Raw genomic sequence first — 24810 nt, 5'->3', positions numbered from 1 at the left:
GCTGTTGAGGCTGATGTGTAAATCATTGAATCATCCGCATACATAGAAATATAGGACTTATTTAGGACAAGAGGCATGTCATTTGTAAATATCGTGTAGAGCAAAGGCCCAAGGCAACTTCCTTGGGGTACTCCACACCTTACCGTTTTAACTTCTGAGTAACTCCCATTAAAAAAAACGTTGTTTCCGGTTTGCTAAATAAGTTTGAATCCAAGATAGTGCAGATGAGGAGAAACCGTAACATTCAAGTTTTTTAAGTAAGAATTTGTGATCTATGATGTCGAATGCTGCAGTAAAATCAAACAAGACAGCTCCAACCATTTTCTTTTTATCTATCTCTTTCAGCCAATCATCCGTCATTTGGGTTAAAGCAGTCGCTGTTGAATGTGCTTCACGATATGCATGTTGAAAATCAGTGGTTAATGTGTTAAAAGAAAAGTAGCATTTAATCTGTTCACTTACTATTCTTTCCATCAGTTTACTTAAAACTGGCAGTAAACTTATGGGACGACTATTAGATCCTGAGAATGGCAATTTCAAAATTTTTGGCAGTGGTATTACGTTACAGTAGCATTGTCTCCATAGCTATAATATAGAATATAGATATAGCCCTGTGTTGTGAAGGGCCAGATTAAACTGAATATATATATGTATCGTTTGATATACTTTGTATATTATTTATATATATACACGGAATATCCCTTTACCTGCGTTCAGACCAGAGTAATATTCGCTCTCCTATTGGACAGCGCCCCCAGGCGCCAGCGCGCAAGCCCCCAATGGCAAGTTCAAAGACAACTGCAGGCATGTCAGAACATGCCCAGAGTCAGCGTAGTAATACGAGACAAGGACTGAGGTTGGGACTAGATATTCACTTAAGTATATATATTGGCACAGGTGTAAACAGCAGTACCCTTACCCACCTTCACCACGAGTCAACGTGCAGTGAAGTGAGCAACCTTGCGTCTAAATAGAGCATTGAGAACCGCGTGCGAATAGAATGTTAAAGTGTCAGAGTTTAATGAAGTAACGTTGAGTTCGACTTAATCTAATGTGAAGTAAATAGTCGATCATTTATTGTATATCGTGCGGCCACAGTTCTTTCGTGTGTAGTATTACCCATCGGTTCGTCGTGTCTTTAGCCAGTGCACTTAACCAGGCTGTGTGGCCTAAATACGTCGCCCACACCCGAGGAGTCCTAGGCGGAGAACCGTTGGACATGTACACAGGAGAATCGGCGCCGGCGATTGCAGAACCATTCTTGGTTGGATTATATTGCTTTGGGACGTGACTACCGGAGAAGAGCATCGTTGATTTCCACTATCGTTTGGGATTCAACCTCGTGAGGATTACAACTCGGGCCTGCCTCGTGGACGGGGCTGGCTAGCTGTCATCAATGCTGTCGAGCATTTTGGATTACAACTATTGCTTTTGCTGCTGATCAAGGGAGTTTACAAGCACCGACTCCTGTACCTGGAGTCTCTTTATTCCCCATTGAATCAGACGGAGTACCCGGACATTCCTCTACCCTCCAGGCCTTACACCCCGGAGGGAACCCATTGTCTCCAGTTGGTACCAGTGTTGCCCTATATAATTGCTACTATACAACAGGTGGCGTCAGCTTAGACCCATCGTAGGATTCCTGCTATTCTTAGTGACTTTACTTTACTTGATTCTTGACTGACTTTACGTATATTCTTCGCCATACAAGCGCGACCCTAATTCTCATTCTGTAACCTAACGTTGCCTAATAATAATAAATTACCCTCCAATAGTATTTCTGTGTCAATGCTGTGTTCTTGTGGGTGTTCACCATCTATATTTGATGTACTGTCTGGCCAGTAATTAAAGTACATAACTAGCAGTGGTTTAATCTATCACAATCTTTAATACAGTCAGGGTTTTGTAACCCCTCATTTACAATTGGTCCTTCGAGCCGGAGGGTATCAGTGTAATATTTAATATAATATTAATATTAAACATGGCCAGCGGTGAACACTCCCCAAGCGGCTCCCCTAAGCTAGAACGCCCGCAGCGCAAACGTCAGCTACCTCCATATCTGGAGGAATTCGCTTTAGTTCTACCCCCTAGCTTATCTAAACAGACGTTAAATACGGATAAAGCGGATAGTCAAAGCATGTCCAATCCTATCGACTTGGCGACCCTGCCAGTAGAGACCCCAGTGGGTTCAAACGAAACTGACTCAGCTCACGGGGGGGACCAGGTGGGACATGACATGACTATACCTCCAGACAGCGTCACCGGGATAGACCCCGGAGCGCTCCAGGATAAAGAAAGCGCTCCAGGGATAGAACCCGACACACAACCAAGTGAAGAGAACCGCGCCCAGGAGATAGACCTCGGAGCGCGCCAGGAGAACAGATCTCCAACAAGCCCTGTCAGCACCCGATCACCTCCGTCAGTGTCATCCCCCAGCGAGGCGGACCAGAGACTGGCGCAAGCCTTGATCGCCACACTGACAGCCTCCACCGAAAGAGACCGACTTCAGGGCGAATGCGACCGGCTTCAAGCAAAGACGCTTAGTGAGCGCGAACACTGGCACGGAAAGAGAGCGCCTCCACGCGCAACTCCAAGCGCAAGCCCTTAGTGAGCGCGAACACTCTGCCGTGTAACGAGAGCGCCTCCGGGCGCAACAATTAAGTGAGCGCGAACACTCTGCCATGGAACGAGATCGCCTCCAGGCTCAACAGATGAGCGAGCGCGAACAACGAGAGCGCCTCCAGGCGCAACAATTAAGCGAGCGCGAACACTCTTCAGCGGAACGAGAGCGCCTTCACGCGCAACTCCAAGCGCAAGCCCTTAGTGAGCGCGAACACTCTGCAACCGAACGAGAGCGCCTCCAGGCGCAACAAAGGAGTGAGGACGACCGCATAAGACTGGAGGAGAGGCGCCTTCAGATGGAAGAGAACATCGAACGAGACCGCCGCCAATGCCCAGCGCGAAGCAGAGCGCGACCGGCTGCAGGCGCAGATGATAGAACAATTGATTGCCAGGGCGACACCCCCTCTCTCCGCACGGAGCTCCCGGAGATTACTCACTGGATCAGCTTTCCGAACCGCATCAATGGCCTGAAGAAATTCTCCGGAGATCAGGACCAGATCCTTTGTTCCTAGACCCCAGGAACAGAGGAACCAGACGGCGAGGGAAGAGGGCTGGGATCCGTAACAGGCTGAGATCCAGACGCCACTGTACACCACTGCCCAGTATATTGCTAGCCAATGTACAATCAATTGACAATAAACTGGATGACATCCGAGCAAGGATTCAATATCAAAGAGACGTTAGGGACTGCAACGTCCTCTGCTTCACCGAGACGTGGTTGACGCCGGACGTCCCAGACCACGCAATTCAACCGGCTGATCACTTCTTTATCCATCGCAAGGATCGGACAACAGCAGAGTCCGGTAAACAACGTGGAGGAGGTATTGCCTTCATGTTTAACAAAAATTGGAGCGATCCAACTAATGTGAAGGAATTATCCAACCACTGCTCCCCAGAACTGGAATATATAACCATCAAGTGTCGTCCTTTCTTCCTCCCGAGGGAGTTAACGGCGATCGTCCTGGTCGGAGTGTATATTCCACCGCAAGCCAGCAACAAGGTTGCGCTCTCCAGACTACATGACGAGGTAAATAGAATCCAAGTGGCGAATGTTAACGCCGCCATTTTAGTTCTGGGAGATTTCAATAGCGCCAATCTGAGAAAGGTATTGCCTGACTTCTATCAGCATGTGACTTGCAACACCAGAGGCGGTAACATCCTAGATCACTGTTACACGCAATTTAAAGGTGGCTACAAGGCTCATTCTGATAGTGGCTTTGGTAAGTCAGATCACGCATCCATCTTTCTTTCACCAAAGTACAGACAGAGAATTAAAAGTACTCCCGTAGTCTCGCGAGAGGTGCAGAAATGGGATGTGACGTCAGAGGAGACGATCCGGTCAGTGTTTCACCACACAGACTGGAATGTGTTCCGCGACACAGATAACATTAATGTCTACACGGAGACAGTGCTGGACTATGTTTGTACTAGGGTGAAAGAAACAATCCCCACTACCAAAATGAAAGTTTACCCAAATCAAAAACCCTGGGTAGACAAATCCGTCCGTGAAGCTCTGAGAGAGCGCACCAAAGCATACAACGACGGCCTAGAGGCAGGCAACATGAATGACCACAAGGTGGCGCGATACAACGTAAGGAGGACCGTGTCAGAGGCCAAACGACGCTACAGGGATAAAATTGAACTCCAGTTTGAACAAGCTGACTCTAGAGCTATGTGGCAGGGGCTCAAAACGATGACAGACTACAAAGGCGCCTCCCTCAAACTGAACAGTGACATCTCCTTAGCAAATGACCTCAATACCTTCTATGCGAGGTTTGATGCTGGTAATAACAACACCAGCTCACAAGCCTCGGCAATGGGGGGGGGGGGTCGGCTGCTGATGGAGGCGCAGTGTTCAGGGTAACAGAGCATGAGGTGAGGCGGACCTTTAAAAAAGTGAATATCAGGAAGGCAGCAGGTCCAGACGGCATCCCCGGCCGCGTCCTAAAAGTCTGTGCCGACCAACTGGCCCCAGTATTCACTGACATATTTAACCTGTCCTTAGAACAGGCTGTCATCCCCACCTGCCTGAAGAAGTCCACTATTATCCCTGTACCCAAAAAATCCAAGCCTGCTTGCCTCAACGACTACCGCCCTGTAGCTCTCACCTCCATAGCCATGAAGTGCGTTGAGAAGCTAGTAAAGGGCTACATCTGCTCCTCCCTCCCCATCAACATGGACCCCCTGCAATTTGCATACCGCCCCAACAGGTCCACGGAGGACGCCATATCCCATGTGCTGCACACAGCAGCATCACACCTGGACAAGAGGCAGGGGAACTATGTGAGAATGCTATTCATCGACTACAGCTCGGCATTCAATACCATAGTCCCCTCCATACTCATAGCCAAGCTCAGGGACCTGGGCTTGGGCTATGACCTCTGCCAGTGGGTCTTGGACTTCCTGACTGGCAGACCCCAGGTGGTGAGAGCAGGCAACTGCACCTCCTCATCCATCACCCTCAACATAGGGGCCCCCCAGGGCTGTGTTCTGAGTCCCCTCCTCTACTCCCTGTACACACACGACTGTGTGGCTCAGCGGAGTAGCAATACAATCGTCAAATTTGCTGACGACACAGTGGTGGTGGGCCTGATCTCTGCCAACGACGAGAGGGCCTACCTGGAAGAGGTCAAGGTCCTGGCGGGATGGTGCCAGGAAAACAGCCTCTCCCTGAACGTCAGCAAAACAAAGGAGATGATTGTGGACTTCAGGAGGTCGGGGGTCAAGGACTACAGCCCCCTCAGCATCGACGGGGCACCGGTTGAGAGAGTCAACAGCTTTAAGTACCTCGGAGCCTACATATCCGAGGACTTGACATGGACCACACACATTAACAGTGTTGTGAAGAAGGCACGACAACGCCTCTACTTCCTCAGGCGCCTAAGGAAGTTCCAAGTCAGCCAGAAGATCCTTAAGAACTTCTACTCATGTACAATAGAGAGCATCTTGACCGGCAACATCACCTCCTGGTTTGGGAATAGCACTGCACAAGACCAAAGCAGACTACAAAGAGTGACACGTTCAGCCGAACGCACAATTGGAGGGGGGCTCCCCACCCTCCAGAACATTTACTACAAGCGTTGCAAGGGCAAGGCTAAGAGAATCATTAAAGACTCCAGTCACCCGAACAACTGCCTCTTTGAACTGCTGCGGTCAGGCAAGCGATACAGGAGTCTCAAGGCGAGCACAGAAAGACTCAGAAGAAGCTTCTATCCCCAGGCCATCAGGCTGCTAAACGAACAATGAATGAACACTACACAACAACAACCACCAAACGCACATAGCACACACATCCACACGCACACACTCACTTTAAACAAACACACTGTAGCACCCACTCCACACACTTATAGCACACACCCACTTTAAACAAACACACTGTAGCACCCATTCCCCACACTTTATATTTATGGATGAAGGATTGCACTACAACTCGTACACCTTACTGTAAATTGTACCTAAAATTGTACCTCATCCCATTTCTGCTTTGCACTAGATAGTACTGTACATTAGTACACTGCATAGTATTGTGTATTGTATATTATATGGTAACTCAGAACATTGTACATATGTCTATACCGAACACTGTGACCTCATTTTCTTCTTCTAAATTCATGCTATATTATGTTATTATGTTATTTGATACTATCTTGTCTAGCACAGTCTCTGGAGCGTAACAGTAAGAAGCATTTTGTATGAAAGTATTCTGTACTTCTGTATGACAACTATTAAAGAACTTGAACTTGAACTTGAACTTGAGATCATCACGACAAGGGTCTAGGGCACCTTCCCCTACCCGACAAAGTGACCCGGGACCCGGCCAACAGGAGGAACCTGTCTACGTCTCCGACCCCCCTCCCCGACCGGTCCATACGAGACCCAGCCAACGGGAAGAACCGGCCTACGTCGCCGAGAGACTGACTAGAAGACTCCAGGACCTAGAAGAGGAAGAGGAAGAGGAGGAATGTCAAGCCCACCAGCAGCAACGTACTCTGGACAAGGAGGCCCAGTACAGCCCCGACTTCAGCCCCGAGTCACTGCACTACAAACCCCCGACCCAACTCACGGGTGAGTTTGACGTACAGTCAGCACCGAGGAACAGCACCTGGGGACCCGGCCTCTGGTACCCACCAAGTACTAACCCACGACCACACGTACGGGGAGACTCGCCCAGGAGGCCTCTTCCCCTACGCTCACCAATGTGCCAGCCATCCATGGCATCGTACCTTGGCACACCGACGTTCCCAGACTTTACGCGCGAGGACAGAGCACAGTACACGGAATTACGCATGTGTTTGGAGACTATGATGTCCGACGTCCCCGACGAGTCGTACAAATATGCCATCCTCCTCAAGCATCTCAAGGTGCCCAGAGCGCATAACATAGCGCTGGCATATTCCAACTCAAGCACCCCATACTCCGCGGCTCTAGTAGCCCTCGACCAGCGTTATGGACGCATATGGGATTACGTGATCCAAGAAATACGGGATATCGACCGCCTCCCCCCAGCCAAAGACAATAGAGCACTGGATGACCTCTCTATCAAGGTACAATCCCTAGTAGGGATGCTGGGGTCCCAAAAGGAGAAGGGGAGATATGAACTGTATGCAAATTCTAATGTGGAGCGAATACTGGAGAAGCTCCCTCCAGCCCGCCAAGAGCGTTTTCGGCGGCAGAGAGACCACCGTGATCCCGACGGCCCCGAGCCATCCCTCCTAGACCTGGCCGCTTTCCTCGCAAGGGAAGTTAGCAGCCTACGACTGGACACATTCGTGTGGAGTGGATCTAGCCCAAGAGATGGACCTCGGAGATCCAACGATAACCGCCGGTCAGTGACCGTTATGCACCAGGCCGAGTCAGTGCCGCAGCACAAGAACCACAGCACCCCCCAGACCAAGGGGAAGTGGAAGATTGTATGCCAGTACTGTGAAAAGGAACATTGGCTGTCTCAATGTGACACTTTCAAGAAGCTGACCGCTGACGAGGTGAGTCAGTGGATCAAAGCCAACCGCCGCTGCTTCCGCTGCGCGCGCAGCCATATGGCAGCTGAGTGCTGCTTAAAGAAAAGATGCAGCAAGTGCGACAGCGCCCACTTGGAGGTCCTACACGACAGCAACAAGAAGAAACCCGTACCCCCAAGCAGCTCGAGAGTGAACGTCATGTACATAGACCCTGCGAAGAGCGGGAGCTCCCGAGTGCTCTTGAAGGTGGTCAGAGTGATATTAAGCTACGAGGACAAGGTCATGGACACTTACGCCGTCCTAGACGATGGGTCAGAAAAGACTCTCCTCCTCGCATCCGCCGCAGCCCGGCTGGGTCTGCGGGGGAGCGAAGAAACAATGACAATCCGTACCATTAGAAGAGACCTGAAGACCATAAAGGGTGAAAATGTCTCCTTCACGATAGCAGCGGTCGGGCAGCCCGAGAAGCAGTATAGCATCACTAACGCCTTCACCAGCCACGACATAGGCCTGTCACAGTACACCTACCCCATCCCAAAGCTGATGGAAAAATACGTGCACCTACGTCAACTACCTATACCGCTCATCGACGACGCCACCCCGACCCTGCTCATAGGATCCGACCACGCACACCTCATCGTCCCAACGGACCGGGTCCACATCGGGCCCAGAGGCTGTGCAGCAGCGGTCGAGACCCGCCTGGGTTGGACACTACAAGGCCCCCTCTCCGGGTCTCCCAACCGACCGACAGCCACTCGCTGTCTCCACTCGAGGATAAACGAAGAAGACACCACCCTCTTACAGCACGTCGAGAGGCTATGGACATTAGACGCGATGCCCTTTAAGAACGAAAAGAAACTCGTTCGCTCAAAGGAAGACACTTATGCCATAACCCTCCTTGAGCAGAGGACAAAGAGAGTCAAGGTCAATGGAGTGATGAGATACGCAACTCCACTCTTGAGGCGAGAGGGTATGCCCACCCTCCACGTCTCAAAAGAAGCAACAGAGCGATATCTACTGAACACCGAGCGGCGTCTAGCCAAAGACCCCACTCAAGCCACTGTGTACCGCGCTGAGATCGACAAGCTGATCACAGCGGGACACATAAAGAAAATTGACATTCAAGAGGCCGACCAGACGATCGAATCTTGGTACGTGCCCCACCACAAGGTCCACCACAACGGCAAGGATCGCATTGTATTCAACTGCAGCTACCAGATCGGACTACAGAATCTGAATAAAGAACTCTTGCCCGGCCCAACACTCGGCCCCTCTCTCCTCGGCGTACTACTACGTTTCCGCCAAGACAAGGTGGCCATCAGCGGCGACATCAAAGGGATGTTCCTGCAGGTGAGACTAGTGGAGGAGGACAAGCCCTTGCTGCGGTTCCTATGGAGAGAGAGGATCAAAGATGAGCAACCATCCATCTACCAATGGGAGGTCCTCCCCTTCGGAACCACATGCAGCCCATGCTGTGCTACGTTCGCACTGCAAAAACATGTGACAGAAGACCCTGAAGCTGACGAGGAGGTCAGACAAAGTGTAGAGAGGAGTTTCTACGTGGACAACTGTCTGCAAAGCGTCTCGACGCCAGAAGAAGCCGAAGCCCTCCTACTCAAGCTCCGCGCCTCACTGATCAAAGGCGGCTTTGATCTCCGGCAGTGGGCCAGCAGTGACCCTCAAGTACTTCGCAGCCTCTTCCCAGAGACAAAGGCAGCAAGCAGCGAGACCTGGATGGCGACCATCCCAGGTGAAGCACAGGAAATGACATTGGGCCTAGTCTGGCGCTTCAAAACAGACTCGCTCCATTACAAATACACACCCCTGACCACGGAGCAGGGAAGGTCGACCCCTCTGCCGACCACCAGACGGAGCGTATACAGAACACTCGCAAGGCAATACGACCCGCTGGGGTGTATCCTACCTTACACCACCCGGGCGAAAATGATTGTACGAGAGCTGTGGGACAAGGAACAGGGCTGGGACGACCCCATACCCGACCACCTCGCTTCCACCTGGAGAGAGTGGGAGAGAGAACTCAACTCGCTCCAAAATGTGAACATACGCCGAAGCTACTTCCCACCCACAGTGCGGCTGGAGACGTGCCAGATGGACCTGCACGTCTTCAGCGACGCCTCAGAAGTGGCCTACGGTTCGGTGGCTTACTTGCGGGCCCGAGAGGAGGGAGGAGAAATACACACAGCCTTCATCCTGGCTCGCTCAAGGATAGCCCCCCGCAAGCAACAATCGATCCCGCGTCTAGAGCTCTGCGCAGCTCTGGTAGGCGCGCAACTCGCCACGTTAATCCAACGTGAACTCACCATCCCGGTGCAAAGAACAATCTTGTGGTCAAGACTCCATGACCGTACTCACATGGATCCAGTCCGAATCTTGTAGATACAAGGTCTTCGTGGGAGTCAGAATCACAGAGATCCAAGACCTAGTAGGATCAGCGTGTTGGAGGTACGTGGACACGAAACAGAACCCAGCCGATGTCATCACACGGGGGATGTCCCTAGATGACCTCACACGTCACAATATCTACAGTGACGGTCCTGAGTTCCTCAAGCTCCCGGAGGAAGAGTGGCCTACCCCCAACCCTCGGGAGGCTAGTCAAGAGGAGGCAGAGATCAAGAAATCTATGTTCTGTGGGTTGACGCACACCCCAGTCCCCACTGACCCTAACATAGACGACTGCCTCACCTTTGAGAGTGCGCAGCTAAAGACATTCCTGTGGCACCACCCTGAGGTTCCCCCCACTACCGACATTAACGCAGCTAACTACGAAGAGGCAGAACTCCTTCTGCTACAGCGAGCCCAAAGAGACTCGTTCCCCGACGAGCTAGACTGCCTGCAGGGAACAAAGCCAATCCCGTCAGACAGCAGACTGCTCCACTTGGCCCCCGAGCGCGACACCCATGGCCTCATCAGGGTGGGTGGTCGTCTGAGACGGGCCCCGGACTTAACGGATGACGTCAAGTTTCCTATAGTCCTCAACAGCCGACACAAGGTCACTGAGCTCATCATAAATAAATACGACGAGGATGTGCACCACGCTGGGGCAGAGAGAGTCTTCGCTGAGATCCGACGTCGCTATTGGATACTGAACGGAAGAGAAGCAGTACGTCGCTTCCAGCGGACTCGACCAGACTGTCGCCAGTGGCGAGCACAGCCCAGTATACCCAGGATGGCCGACCTGCCTCACCGTCACACCCGACCCGTGGCGAGGCTGATAGAATTGCCAAGGCTCCCTGACTCCCCTGATGACGACCATGACCCACTGACTTTGTAGATTGCCCTACTCCCCACAACAGACATTGAGCAGTTGACTAGACTATTAATCTGTCTTCCTTTAACTAATTAGGTGCGGACTAATTAGGAGGCGGCTGTTGTGAAGGGCCAGATTAAACTGAATATATATATGTATCGTTTGATATACTTTGTATATTATTTATATATATACACGGAATATCCCTTTACCTGCGTTCAGACCAGAGTAATATTCGCTCTCCTATTGGACAGCGCCCCCAGGCGCCAGCGCGCAAGCCCCCAACGGCAAGTTCAAAGACAACTGCAGGCATGTCAGAACATGCCCAGAGTCAGCGTAGTAATATGAGACAAGGACTGAGGTTGGGACTAGATATTCACTTAAGTATATATATTGGCGCAGGTGTAAACAGCAGTACCCTTACCCACCTTCACCACGAGTCAACGTGCAGTGAAGTGAGCAACCTTGCGTCTAAATAGAGCATTGAGAACCGCCTGCGAATAGAATGTTAAAGTGTCAGAGTTTAATGAAGTAACGTTGAGTTCGACTTAATCTAATGTGAAGTAAATAGTCGATCATTTATTGTATATCGTGCGGCCACAGTTCTTTCATGTGTAGTATCGTCGTGTCTTTAGCCAGTGCACTTAACCAGGCTGTGTGGCCTAAATACGTCGCCCACACCCGAGGAGTCCTAGGCGGAGAACCGTTGGACATGTACACAGGAGAATCGGCGCCGGCGATTGCAGAACCATTCCTGGTTGGATTATATTGCTTTGGGACGTGACTACCGGAGAAGAGCATCGTTGATTTCCACTATCGTTTGGGATTCAACCTCGTGAGGATTACAACTCGGGCCTGCCTCGTGGACGGGGCTGGCTAGCTGTCATCAATGCTGTCGAGCATTTTGGATTACAACTATTGCTTTTGCTGCTGATCAAGGGAGTTTACAAGCACCGACTCCTGTACCTGGAGTCTCTTTATTCCCCATTGAATCAGACGGAGTACCCGAACATTCCTCTACCCTCCAGGCCTTACACCCCGGAGGGAACCCATTGTCTCCAGTTGGTACCAGTGTTGCCCTATATAATTGCTACTATACAACAGGTGGCGTCAGCTTAGACCCATCGTAGGATTCCTGCTATTCTTAGTGACTTATGCTCTTGACTGACTTTACGTATATTCTTCGCCATACAAGCGCGACCCTAATTCTCATTCTGTAACCTAACGTTGCCTAATAATAATAAATTACCCTCCAATAGTATTTCTGTGTCAAATCTATCACAATCTTTAATACAGTCAGGGTTTTGTAACCCCTCAGTTACACCCTGCAAACACCGCCACGCATCCCTATCTCTTAGAGCGGTGGCGCAGTAGGAACAAAGATGGCTAGACCCGGTGGCGCTGAAAGAGTTAATAGGCGGTGCTTCCGCTTGTGTTCTTGTGTTGATCTTAATATAATTTCTCTTGGGAGTACTGTTCTGCCACCAGGAGTCGCAAAGATTCTGCCATTCTGCTAGATTCTGTCATATCAACCACATGTTGACAAGAATCTCTTAATTACATCAATATTGTGCTGTCAGAACTGTCTCATAGTTGTAGGTTAAGTATCTAAAGTTTGCCATCATCTGCCGGGAAATGCTTAGTTGCAAGTTGATCAATCTAATGTGATCTATGCATGGAAACGATTACTTTTTTCAGTGGATCTTGCAGATCTTACAGATCACTGTACATTACAGTGCAGGAAGTCTGTAAGTCGCTTTGGATAAAAGTGTCAGCTAAATGGTGAAATGTAAATTAAGGAAGTTTCTTTCCAAAACGTGATGTCCACCACAGAATGATTGATGATACAGTATGGAAGCTTATGGATAATCAGTGTTGTTGTTGTTGTGACCAGTCTTAATGTTTCATGCCCACCTCCCCTCCAGGTGATGCAGTCGCTCCGGTTTTCCCTGCAGCCGGCCGTGGTGGACATCTCCATCTCGTGGGATATACCAATGGGAATGTCCATCACCCCTCTGTCTCCGCCCCTCACAACCCTGTTCCAGGGTCAACGGTCACTGCTGTATGCCCAGCTCTCTGGAGAGGTATAGGACCAGTGCTTACCACTGCAGACATTTTGTTTTACATATCATTCTTTTTTTCTTTTTTTTTTTACATTGTAATATAATGTTAATTTTGAAGAGCAGGCACTTTAAAGGGACCATTTCATCCTGAATTATTATGAAGATAAAATACTTATTTATCATAAATAAATTAGCTTTGCACAAGTTGATTTTTATTCAGAATATTTTAGGATAAATAACTTTTCAATCAAAATGAACAAATAAATACATATTTAAACTTTTCCCATCTTCCACCACAACATTTCTAACCGGATCTTGAACTTGTCAAAGTTAGGCTCTCATTTTGCCTTGACAATAAAATTGTAACCTTTTCTGACATGCTATTTGCAGGAATAGATTTATTATTATCACCAACAACTTCCCAATAAGTGTTAAAGATTCCCTCCATGACTTTGACTATACAGATTATTTGTGCAGAACCTTTCACCAGAGCGCCCTTTTCACATTCTTCCACTGGAGGGGGCTTCTCTGTACTTCCTTAAAATCGGAGCCATCTGTGTGACGCAACTAATCCTGCGAACATATCATGGCCAGCCGTCCAAGAAATGCTAACCGCTGACGTGAAATTAGCTAACTCGTTGGCTACAAGAATGTGTTGTGTTTGAGTGAAATTAATATTTGGCAAACCGTTTAGGTGGAAAAAGAGAAGGTTTCTGTGGTTTGAGAAGATGTGAGGGGGGAAGGGGGGCGAGGCGTTCATAGATCCTTGAATTCTCAATGAGGGCAAAGCTGTATGGATGCTGCTGAGCCATTTTCAGTCGTTTATTGAACATTCTTGGTGGAAAAAAACAAACAAATTGTTATTCATTATATAACCTCGTTCCCAGTTTTATCTCCGTGAGATAAAGCCTGGTAAAGAATTACTGCTGAAAGTGTCTATGGGGTAGAATTTCCGGTGTATGTACTTCCCCTGGAAGCTGCCTCCGAACGGACCAAACTTTTCCCGAATCCTGTCGGCAAACAAGCTAGAATGTCCCGGTCATGTAGTAAATTCTTCAGGCAAAGCCGTTGCAGTGGCTTAAACGAGGAAATATTGTGCACTTCACACGTTTCTATAATTGTTTTGTCGAAACCGGAAAGCCTGTAGCCTGTACTTCCTGTACTTCCGTTTAGACATTTTAGGAGGCATATCTTTACCAGCCTATTCATTATACAACGTTTTTAAAGTGTTAAAAACACGTTGGGGGCGGGGGGTTAAGCTAATCCTGCATTGTTTAATTTGGAAAATTCAATGTGAACTATACTGAACAAAAATATGCTGCCAGGCAATATTGACTGATTATAATGATGCCTTTAAATCACCACAGTCTGAACAGCATAACGTTTCATTAGGGATTCATTCTAGTTTTTGACTTTTTCGTTTTTTTATATACTTTTTAGACTTCACAACTAAGCAATATGGCAAATATACTGTAATAATAAATCTCTCTTTCTCTTTCGCTCAGCGTTCAGGGGTGACGGAGGGCTGTGTGACTGTGAAGTACAGCCTGGCAGATCAGCCCTGTCAGAACCAGCACCGCTTCACCCTCAAACCTTCAGAGGACACTGGGTAATTGCTCTTCTCCACATAGCAACTTAAAGGTGCTATAGATAACATTTATCCATTAGATGTCGCACTAGAGCACCAGCATGTCAATTATCCAAACGGGTGCATTCTACCATTTTCTGTTCAAAAATATGTTTTACTGTTAACACATTCGGCGCCAAACCCGAGATAAGTCGTGTTAACTCGCCATGCGTTGGACGCCAGACCCGGGATATCTCGGGTTTTGGTAGTTTTTTTCTTTTATTCGATATTTCTATTCATTATTCATCCACTGACCTCGGTGTTGCCATAGGAAAGGATTTTGAGATAGCCAAAGTGCAATACCGGCCGCATCCTGCCAGATGGCAGTGTCGCCCACCCTTTGAAACCTTATATCTAACCCTGTGTTACACTCAAATGTCTCCGGGTGCTATATTTAGACTGAGCCGAGTAAATCGCTTCATCCGACCACTTCGAAACGCATCTGGCACACTCGATCCATAAGTTGTGCCAAATTATGTCCGGGACCAGATGGACACCAATACTGGAAATCGCGATCAGACAATTGGAATATTCTTTTTGGAATACCTCTGACCAAAGGTAAGGACTTTCTGACATCAATTTCAGCTTGATCCAACAATGTTTTGATATCGATCCAGCTGATCAGCTTCTGTAGTGTTCAACATGAATGCCGTTACTGGCCATCAAAACATAAAGAAACGACCCCCCCCCCATTTCATGCATTCATGATGAAACATAATACCTATTATATACATTTGATTTGGAAATAGTAGCGTGTCCAGGCAAGAAACGCCAACGCTTATAGTAGAATACACGTAGCGCCCTATAACTCAGCGTTTCAGGAATTACCCCGGATCACTCCTAAACTATACTTATATTCACCATGGGATAACGTGCGAACGTATGCATGAAAAAATAATCTCTTTTTTGCATGTTCGACGGAAGAAAGTCACTGTCAAATGACTATAGTATTGTCTCCATAGCTATAATATAGAATATAGATATAGCTCTCCAAACCTAGTGACACACAGTGAAAATATGTTATGGAAACGTGGCACGTTAGCCACAAGGACCCGACTAATCCCTGGCGCTGAATGTGTTAACGGCCACGGACCAGTGAGATTTCAGTTTGTAAGACAAATGGGAAAGATTCTGGCCATATATTATATTTATTATAATAATATAATATATTGTTCTTATTATATATTGAACTTCAGAGGTTCAGATACTTTGATATTCAGAAGGAAATATATCGGAAATATCATTTTAACAGGTGTTTTGACAATGGATTCATGTTATTCATGTATCCAAACATGAAAAGTGATATTCCAGGTAGCCCTATTATAAGTAGAAGAAGAGCGATAGCATCAAGTCAAATGGATTTATTCCTAACCAGCCGACAGCTTGGAAAATGCTCTCTTGTGCACTCTCTCTCGCTCTCTCTCTGTGTGTGGTCCTAGGGTGTTCATTATGATTGATTTTTTTTTTTATGTTAGACACGTCTCAACTCTTAATTTCTGCCGTTATTAAGAGTTTGCGTAATGTCACTCGAGTCGCTCGCCTTCATCTTTTCATCCATCTGGTTCATGATAACAAAGGGCTTCAGTGCTTTTTCCAGTGAATTACGGAGGCTGTGCTGGTGAATGTCCTCATGCGTGACAAAATGTCACAGGTTGTTTGTCTGTTCTATTATGAAGTTGTATGATCTGTTCTATTATGCAGTTGTATGTTGTATGATCTGTTATATTATGAAGTTGTATGATCTGTTCTATTATGAAGTTGTATGTTGTTATATTATGCAGTTGTATGTTGTATGATCTGTTTTATTATGAAGTTGTATGTTGTATGATCTGTTCTGAATAATAACAAAACTGGCAAGATTTTCATTTAACAGATTTCAAGGGAACCCTGCTAGTTAGTCTGTCCATTGCTTCAAAATGTCTGTTTCCTCTTCTCTTGCTTAATGCACTTATTTCTCATTTCTAATGTACCTAAAGCAAGTCTAACTATGGTGCAAGCGTTTTAGTGTTAAAGGTGCTATAGATAAACATTTTATTTAGTGTAATAATTTTTTTCTTTGACTGCCGAGCATCTCGCTTATCTTTACAGCTAGATTGCCAGCTTGATAGTCGTTTCCGCGGTCGTTTCACTATGTTTGTGAAGCTGTGTGTGTGTACTGTATTATAGCTGTGGATACATGGTGTGGCTCATTTTGACACACACTACTTGTAGTGCAACATGGGAAAATCGTTTGTTTCTATGTAGCAGAGTGAAGTTGTTATGCTAGAATCATGGACAGAAACTGTTATCTTTGAAATTGATTGATTGATTGATTGAAAAGTTTATTAACAGATTGCAGAATGGGTACAGTACAGTACAGCTCAATACATACAATTGTTAAGGGGATGCAGACCAGAGAAAGACTTTCGTCTTGTTTACATCAGGGTCCCCCATTTTCAATTCATCATAACATATATGACATACATGACATACAGATAGACAGTACTGCTACATCTATACATTTATGACATATCAGATTTGCAAATACAGTACTGTTTGTGATACAAAAGTGTCCAGAAAAGGAGTGTATATACATTTGGCATAGAAACTGTACATTGGAGGAGGTTGGTTGGGTGGGGTGGGGTTGGGTGGGTTGGGTGAGGGCTGTACATTGGAGGTGGGGGGGGGGGGGGGGTTGGGAAGGGGACACACACACATTTTACACTGTACATTGGAATATTGACAAAGCCTTACTTGGTCATTTACTGTACAACTAGGTTAGGACATTTGTAGGGGCCAGTTTCGAATTGCAGTCTCACGTAGGTGTTTTTTGAGAGTGTTTTTGAAGGTGGGTAGTGATTCACATTCCTTTACAGCTTTAGGTAGGGCGTTCCACATTGATGTGGCATAATTGCGAAACGTGTTTAGTCCCTTGTTTGAGCCGAATCTGGGTTTTACATGATTTGTGGAGCTCCCTCTGGTGTTGTGATCGTGGTATTCACTGACCTTTGGGAAGTATTTTGACATGTACATGGGTACCTTGGTCGCATAGTGTATCTTGTAGACCAGGCCCATTGCAAGTTGCTGTACTCTGTCGTCTACTCTAAGCCATCCTAGGTTGTCAAAGTGGGCAGGGGTGAGGTGGGTTCTAGGAGTCAGGTCAAGTAGTAGTCTGACTAGCTTGTTTTGAGATGTTTGTAATTTGTTTTTTAGTGCCTTTGAGGTGCTTTGGTACCATGAGGTGCAAGCATAGTCGTAGTACCCTTGAATGAGTGCTCCTGCTAGAGTCTTCAGGGTATTCTTGTTTACCAGAGAGGAGATCCGGTACAAGAATCGCGTTCGTTGGTTGACTTTTTTTATTACATTGGATGCCATTTTGTCACAGGAAAGATTAGCCTCTAGGATGGAACCCAGGTAGGTAATTTCATCTTTCCTTGTGATAATATTGTCACCCACTGTAACCGAGAAGCCGTCGGTCTTGCTGAGTCTTTCATCTTAAATAAGTAGGCCAAGACGGAAACACTCTTACTTTGAAGGAACAAAGTGGACCGAGCTCACTCTAGTGTTTTGGAGGGGTGCCTTGGTTACTAGTTTATATTAATTTCCTCATTGAGTTATTGATTCTCCAAACGAAATCCCTTTTGGTCTTTTATAATGGGTTTAGAGAGGATAGGTCATCTTTCCAGTTGAGTATTTGTTGTATAGTAAATACTTTCAACCAATGTACATAATGGTTTAGCCGGTTCGTCGGCAAGGGACACGCCGGCGGAAGTGGGCGTTCTCTTTGAGTTTACCGTGAAAGAGCATAGAGGTACGCACTTTCGGTTACCTAATATTTGATTTAATTGCTATGTATAACTTGTAAAATTGATTTATGTTCTGGTTTTGGTACTGAAATTGTCCTGTGTGTAATGACATTAACTCGCCCTGTGTAAAACAGCCACAGTACCGTTGTGTGCTAACTAGTATTCTGTTTGGCAATCACAGGTGGACTACACGGTGATGATGGTAGCTCACGCCATGTTTTGTATGTGCTGTTTTGGTTCGCTAACAGGTATGAACCGTTGTTTTTGTATTTCGGTTTAATTAATGCTTACACACTGTCTTTCATTTCATCTTATTTCATATGTTTTTGCTGAAGTTGACTTGTACTGAGTTACATGTATTTGATAGTAGCTAACAATTGCTGTAACTATGGATGGCGCACTGTTTTGAGTGTGCGCGCGCTCTCTTTGAGTTTACCGTGAAAGAGCATAGAGGTGGACTACACGGTGATGATGGTAGCTCACGCCATGTTTTGTATGTGCTGTTTTGGTTTGATAACAGGAGATCACCAATAAAACAACCATCAATTGAGTACCGTTGTAACTGAGGGGTACAATTCCCTGACTGTATTGTTAGATATGGTATTTAATACCACTACCTCTTGTACTTTAACTTCTGGCCATCCAGTACATGATATAAGTATGATGAACACTTTCCCACCTGATGAAACGAATCCACACAAATGTACAAATCGAATATTTAATATAGCAAAAGGTATATACAACGTTCACTTGTTTACACTTATGATTTGAAATATGCACTTGTATGGCAAATGAGTATTCGTAGGTAAATCAACATTGAATGTCCAATCTCTGGTTACGCAGGGAGTAAGTATACAACCTGGATATTTAGGAAACTATAGCGATGGTACTTAAATGATTATAGCTGGATACACTAAGGGGGGGGGGGGTCCCGCTGGTTGTAAGACAGTAGGAGGGGGGGGTTAGAGAAGCCGCTGGCGGTATCCCATCTGGCCGACGGTTTCTTGGGAGAATTCAAAGTCTTGAACACGGTGCCCACAGAACCTCGGTCCGCAGACGAATACAGCTGGACCCTCTGGTGGACGGTAGCTGCCGGTCCACAACGGAGAGACGTGAGGCGACCTCACTGGTGTAGAGCGCCGTCTCACCTGGAGTCCTCTCCGGGGGGTAGTTCCAACACTCCGCAGTGTTGGCCGTTATCCATGGAATAATCAAAGCACCCAAAGCATAATCCAAGCCGTGGAAGGCTTGCCGTCGTCCGGGTAGAGTAATCCAATATACAGGTCCAGTCGCCCTGGCCCGGAGCTCCTCGGATGCAAGCACCACTAGGGGTCTGCCCAGCCTGGTTAAGCGTCCAGATAACGTCAGGAACGATGGGGGTACTGATAACTTTAGAACTCTAACCGAACGATGCACCATACATAAATAGACTATTATTAGCTTAATAGAATACGTCCAACTCGACGGTATAGTGCCAAACTATGACTATTCAACTATTAATCTACACGATATCTCAATGCCTATTCTGAGGCCAAGTAGGCCTTACTACACCACACGTGCGTCGTGGGTGAGGCTTCGCGTCTGTCACTCTGTTGGAGGGTAAAGAACTGGACTAAAAGAAAGTTCTACTTTACTTGCGCCATATATATATGCGCTGTGAACAAATAGTACCATTCGTATTTCGCCAGACATATTCCTGCGCGGAACCGGGGCTTGCCACGACATGTTGGGCGGCACGATTGAACTTGAACCTAGGGGTATGGCAACCTGGCGCCAGGTTCTCGTCCAATGGTAGAATGAAACTATTATGGGCTGTTTAGTAGACTAAAGGGATATTCAGTGCATATTGTACAAGGAATATACAGGGGATAAACGATATACAAACACTATTTAAATATATATATATAAATAAATATATATATTCGGTTTAATCTGATCCTTCACAACAGCCGCCCCCTAATTAGTCCCACCTAATTAGCTAAGCAGAGACAGATTAACCGCACTGTCTACCACTCAAGGTCCGCTGTAAGGGTCAGTCAACTCACAAAGTCATGGGTCATGGTCATCATCGATAGTATCTGGGAGTCGGGGCAGTTCTATGAGCCTCGCCACGGGCCGTGTGTAAGTGCGCCCTTGGACGAGTACTTCAGCTGCTCGGACCTTGCCATCGGCACCGGTGATCACTTTGCTTACGCGGCCAGCCGGCCACATAGCTCTGGGTAGTGACTGGTCAATAATCATGACGACTGTTCCTTCTGTCAAATTGTCTCTCTCTTTTACCCACTTCTGGCGGGTCTGTAGAGACGGTAGGTAGTGGAGTAGGAAGCTGCTCCAAAACTTGTCAGCTAGTACTTGACTGTACCTCCACATTCTTCGGCCGTTCGCTTCTTCAGGCCTGTACATTGTCTGGGGTAGCGCGGGGTCCAGCCGCCCCATTAAGAGTGTGTTGGGGGTGACTGGGTCGACATCTGCTACATCACTGGAGACGTAACCGAGGGGCTTTGAGTTCAATACTCCCTCGATCTCTGTGAGGACTGTCATTAGGACTTCCTCCGCCACAGTCTGGGCCCCAAGCACGGCGTACAGGGCTGTCTTTATAGAACGTACTTCTCGTTCCCAGGTTCCACCGAAGTGGGGTGCGTTCGGGGGATTAAACTGGAAGTCAATCTGGGATGGAGCGAGGTGGGTCTTAAGTTCTGGGCCCATAGCTTGGAAGCTCTCTCTCAGCTCTCTTTCTCCGCCTTTGAAGTTGGTCCCGTGATCAGACAACAATGTAGACGGTTTTCCTTTCCGTGATGTGAATCTTCGGAAGGCCATAAGGAATGAGTCTGTGCTCATGGTCGGAAGGAGCTCGATATGTATCGCTCTGGTGGTCATGCATTTGAATACAATACCCCACCGCTTCTCGGTGCCTCTTCCTCTCTTTATATACAACGGGCCAAAGCAGTCCATGCCTGTGGAGTGGAATGGCTTGTCGCCGATTCGGAGGCGACAGGGGGGTAAGTCAGCCATCCGTGGTATGCTGGGCTGCGCGCGCCACTTACGGCAGTCTAGACAGGTTCGCTGGAAGCGCCGTACTGCTTCTCTCCCTTGCAATATCCAATAACGACGTCTGATCTCCGCGAAGACTCTCTCTGCTCCTGCGTGGTGTACATCCTCGTCGTATTTCTTTATGATCAGCTCTGTGACCTTGTGTCGGCTGTTCAAGACTATCGGGTACTTAATGTCATCCGGTAGATCGGGGGCTCTCCGCAGGCGACCACCCACTCTGATGAGATTATGGGCGTCACTCTCGGGTGCCAGGTGGAGCAGTCTGCTGTCTGATGGGACGGGGTTTCCTCCCTGTAGACAGTCTAGCTCATCGGGGAACGAGTCTCTCTGGGCTCGTTGTAGTAGAAGAAGTTCTGCTTCTTCGTAGTCAGCTGCTGACATGTCAGTGGTGGACTGAATCTCTGGGTGGTGCCGCAGGAATGTTCTTTGCTGCGCACTCTCTAGGGTAATGCAGTCATCTATGTTGGGGTCTGTGGAGGCGACTGTGCTCAGTCCACAGAACATAGGTTTCTTGTTCTCAGCCTCCTCGTTACTTGCTTCCCGTGGGGTGGGCGTAGGCCACTCTCCTTCCGGGAGCTTGATGAATTCTGGTCCGTCACTGTAGATGTTGCGACGGGTTAGGTCATCCAGAGACATTCCCCGGGTGATGACGTCAGCTGGGTTGTGTTTGGTGTCCACATACCGCCAGCTCGCTGCTTCTGTTAACTCTTGAATCTCGGTGACTCTGACTCCCACGAAGACTTTGTATCTGCATGAATCAGACTTGATCCATGTGAGTACTGTCGTGGAATCTGACCACAAGATTGTTCTGTGCACCGGAATGGTGAGTTCACGTTGGATTAACGTGGCTAGATGCGCTCCTGCTAGGGCTGCGCAGAGCTCTAGACGTGGGATAGATTGTTGCTTACGTGGGGCTATTCTTGAGCGGGCCAGGATGAAAGCAGTGTGCATCTTTCCTCCCTTCTCTTGGGCACGCAAGTAGGCCACCGATCCGTAGGCTACTTCGGAGGCGTCGCTGAAGACGTGTAGATCAATCTCGCATGTCTCTGGCCTCACTGTGGATGGGAAGTAGCTGCGGCGTATATTGGCGCCTGGGAGTGAGCGGAGTTCCGTCTCCCACTCTCTCCTTGTTGAGGCAAGGTGTGCGGGTATTGGGTCGTCCCAGCCCTGGTCCTTGTCCCATAGTGCTCGTACAATCATCTTTGCCCTGGTGGTGTAAGGTAGAATACATCCCAACGGGTCATATTGTCTGGCGAGTGTTCTGTACACACTCCGTCTGGTGGTCGGTATCGCCGTCGACCTTCCCTGCTCTGGAGCCAAGGGTTTGTGTCTATAGTGGAGCGAGTCTGTTTTGAAGCGCCAGACTAGTCCTAGTGTCATTTCTTGGGCTTCTCCTGGGATGGTCGCCATCCAGGTCTCGCTGCTGGCAGCCTTGTCCGCGGGGGAGAGGCTGCGCAATACGTGCGGGTCACTGCTGGCCCACTGCCTGAGATCAAAGCCGCCTTTGATCAGGGAGGCGCGTAACTTGATTAGGAGAGCCTCGGCTTCTTCTTGAGTCGAAACGCTTTGTAAACAGTTGTCCACGTAGAAACTGTTCTTCACACTGTGTTGGACCTCTTCATCTGCTGTTGGGTCCTCTGCGACGTGTTTCTGTAGTGCAAATGTAGCACAGCACGGGCTGCATGTGGTTCCGAAGGGGAGTACTTCCCACTGGTAGATGGCTGGGTTCTCATCTCCGATCCTCTCTCTCCATAGGAACCGCAGCAGGGGCTTATCCTCCTCCACTAGTCTCACCTGCAGGAACATCCCTTTGATATCCCCGCTGATAGCCACCTTGTCCTGGCGGAAGCGCAGTAGCACGCCTAGTAGGGAGGGGCCGAGTGTGGGGCCGGGCAAGAGCTCTTTATTCAGATTTTGGGATCCGATCTGGTAGCTGCAGTTAAACACAATGTGTTCCGTTGTGATGGACCTTGTGATGCGGCACGTACCATGATTCGGTCGTCTGATCGGCCTCTTTAATGTCAATCTTTGTTACGTGTCCCGCTGTGATTAGCTTCTCAATCTCGGCGCGGTACACACTCTCTTGAGCGGGGTCTTTGGCTAGGCGCCGCTCCGTGTTCAATAGATAGCGCTCCGTGGCGTCTTTCTTTGCGTGAAAGGTGGGCATTCCCTCTCGCCTCAGGAGTGGAGTTGCGTATCTCATCACTCCGCCGACTGTGACTCTCTTTGTCCCCTGCTCGAGTAGGTTGATGGCGTAAATGTCTTCTTTAGAACGAATATCTTTCTTTTCGTTCTTAAAGGGCATTGTCTCTAGTGTCCATAGCCTCTCGACATGCTGCAGGAGAGTGGTGTCTTCTTCTGTCGTTCTGGAGTGGAGGCAGCTAGTGGCTGCTGTTCGGTTGAGAGATTTAGCGAGGGGGCCTTGTAGGGTCCACCCTAGGCGGGTCTCGACTGCTGCAGGACAGCCTCGGGGTCCTGTATGGACCCGGTCAATCGGGACTATGAGTTCTGCATGGTCGGAGCCTATCAGCAGGGTCGGGGTAGCGCCGTCTATGAGCGGGATAGGTAATTGGCGCAGGTGCACATATTTATCCATCAACTTGGCGACAGGGTAGGTGTACTGCGATAGTCCTATTTCTTGGCTGGTGAAAGCATTTGTAATCTTGTACCGTCGCTCTGGCTGCCCGTTTGCTGCGATAGTGAAGGAGACATTCTCGCCCTTTATCGTCTTTAAATCTCTTCTTATTGTCCGAATCGTCATTTCGTTCTTGCTCCCCCGCAGTCCCAGCTGGGCCGCAGCGGACGCGAGCAGAAGGGTCTTCTCTGACCCGTCATCAAGGACGGCGTAAGTGTCCATGACTTTATCTTGGTAGCTCAATGTCACACGGACTACCTTTAAGAGCACTTGGGCGCCGCTGCTGCTGGCGGGGTCAATGTACATGACACTTGCCTTGGTGCCGCGCGATGGTGCAGGTGGAGGCTGTCTTCTGTTACTGTCGTGTAGTATGTCTAGATGGGCTCCATCGCACCGACTGCACCTTTTCTTTAGGCGGCATTCGGCTGCCATGTGTGGCCGCGCACATCGGTAACAGCGCCTGTTGGACTTTATCCATTGACTCACTTCTTCTGCATTCATCTTTGTGAATAGGTCACATTGTGACAGCCAGTGTTCTTTCTCACAGTAGGGACACGCTATCTTCCACTTCTCTTTTCTCGAGGGGGTGCTGTGACTCTTACTGCTCGGTACTGACTCTGATTGGTGCATGACAGTCACCGATCTTCTTCCATCATTTATTCTCCTGGGTCCCTCTCTGGAGCTTGGCGTGCTCCGCCCGAATGTATCCAGTCGTAAGCTGCTGACTTCTCTCGCCAGGAAGTCGGCTAGATCGAGGAGGGATGGTTCGGGGCCGTTGGGATCCCGGTAGTCTCTCTG

The 24810-nt window shown here is 48.3% G+C and overlaps 1 protein-coding gene across 8 annotated transcripts in view; it reads left to right on the top strand.

The window, feature by feature from the left end:
• The window catches only part of LOC311232811 (von Willebrand factor A domain-containing protein 5A-like), a 152016-nt gene that overhangs the window by 85932 nt on the left and 41274 nt on the right, over positions 1-24810 (top strand). For all 8 annotated transcript variants that reach the window (XM_084319621.1, XM_084319620.1, XM_084319617.1 and 5 more), the window contains 2 exons: positions 12777-12935; positions 14420-14523. In XM_084319621.1, the coding sequence (XP_084175747.1) occupies positions 12777-12935; positions 14420-14523 (263 nt within the window). The remainder of the gene's footprint in view (positions 1-12776; positions 12936-14419; positions 14524-24810) is intronic.

Source organism: Notolepis coatsorum (assembly GCF_963971535.1).
Source record: "Notolepis coatsorum genome assembly, chromosome: 1".
Taxonomy (NCBI): domain Eukaryota; kingdom Metazoa; phylum Chordata; class Actinopteri; order Aulopiformes; family Paralepididae; genus Notolepis; species Notolepis coatsorum.
Note: the sequence above shows the minus strand (reverse complement) of the source record. Positions and strands in the feature narration are given on the sequence as shown.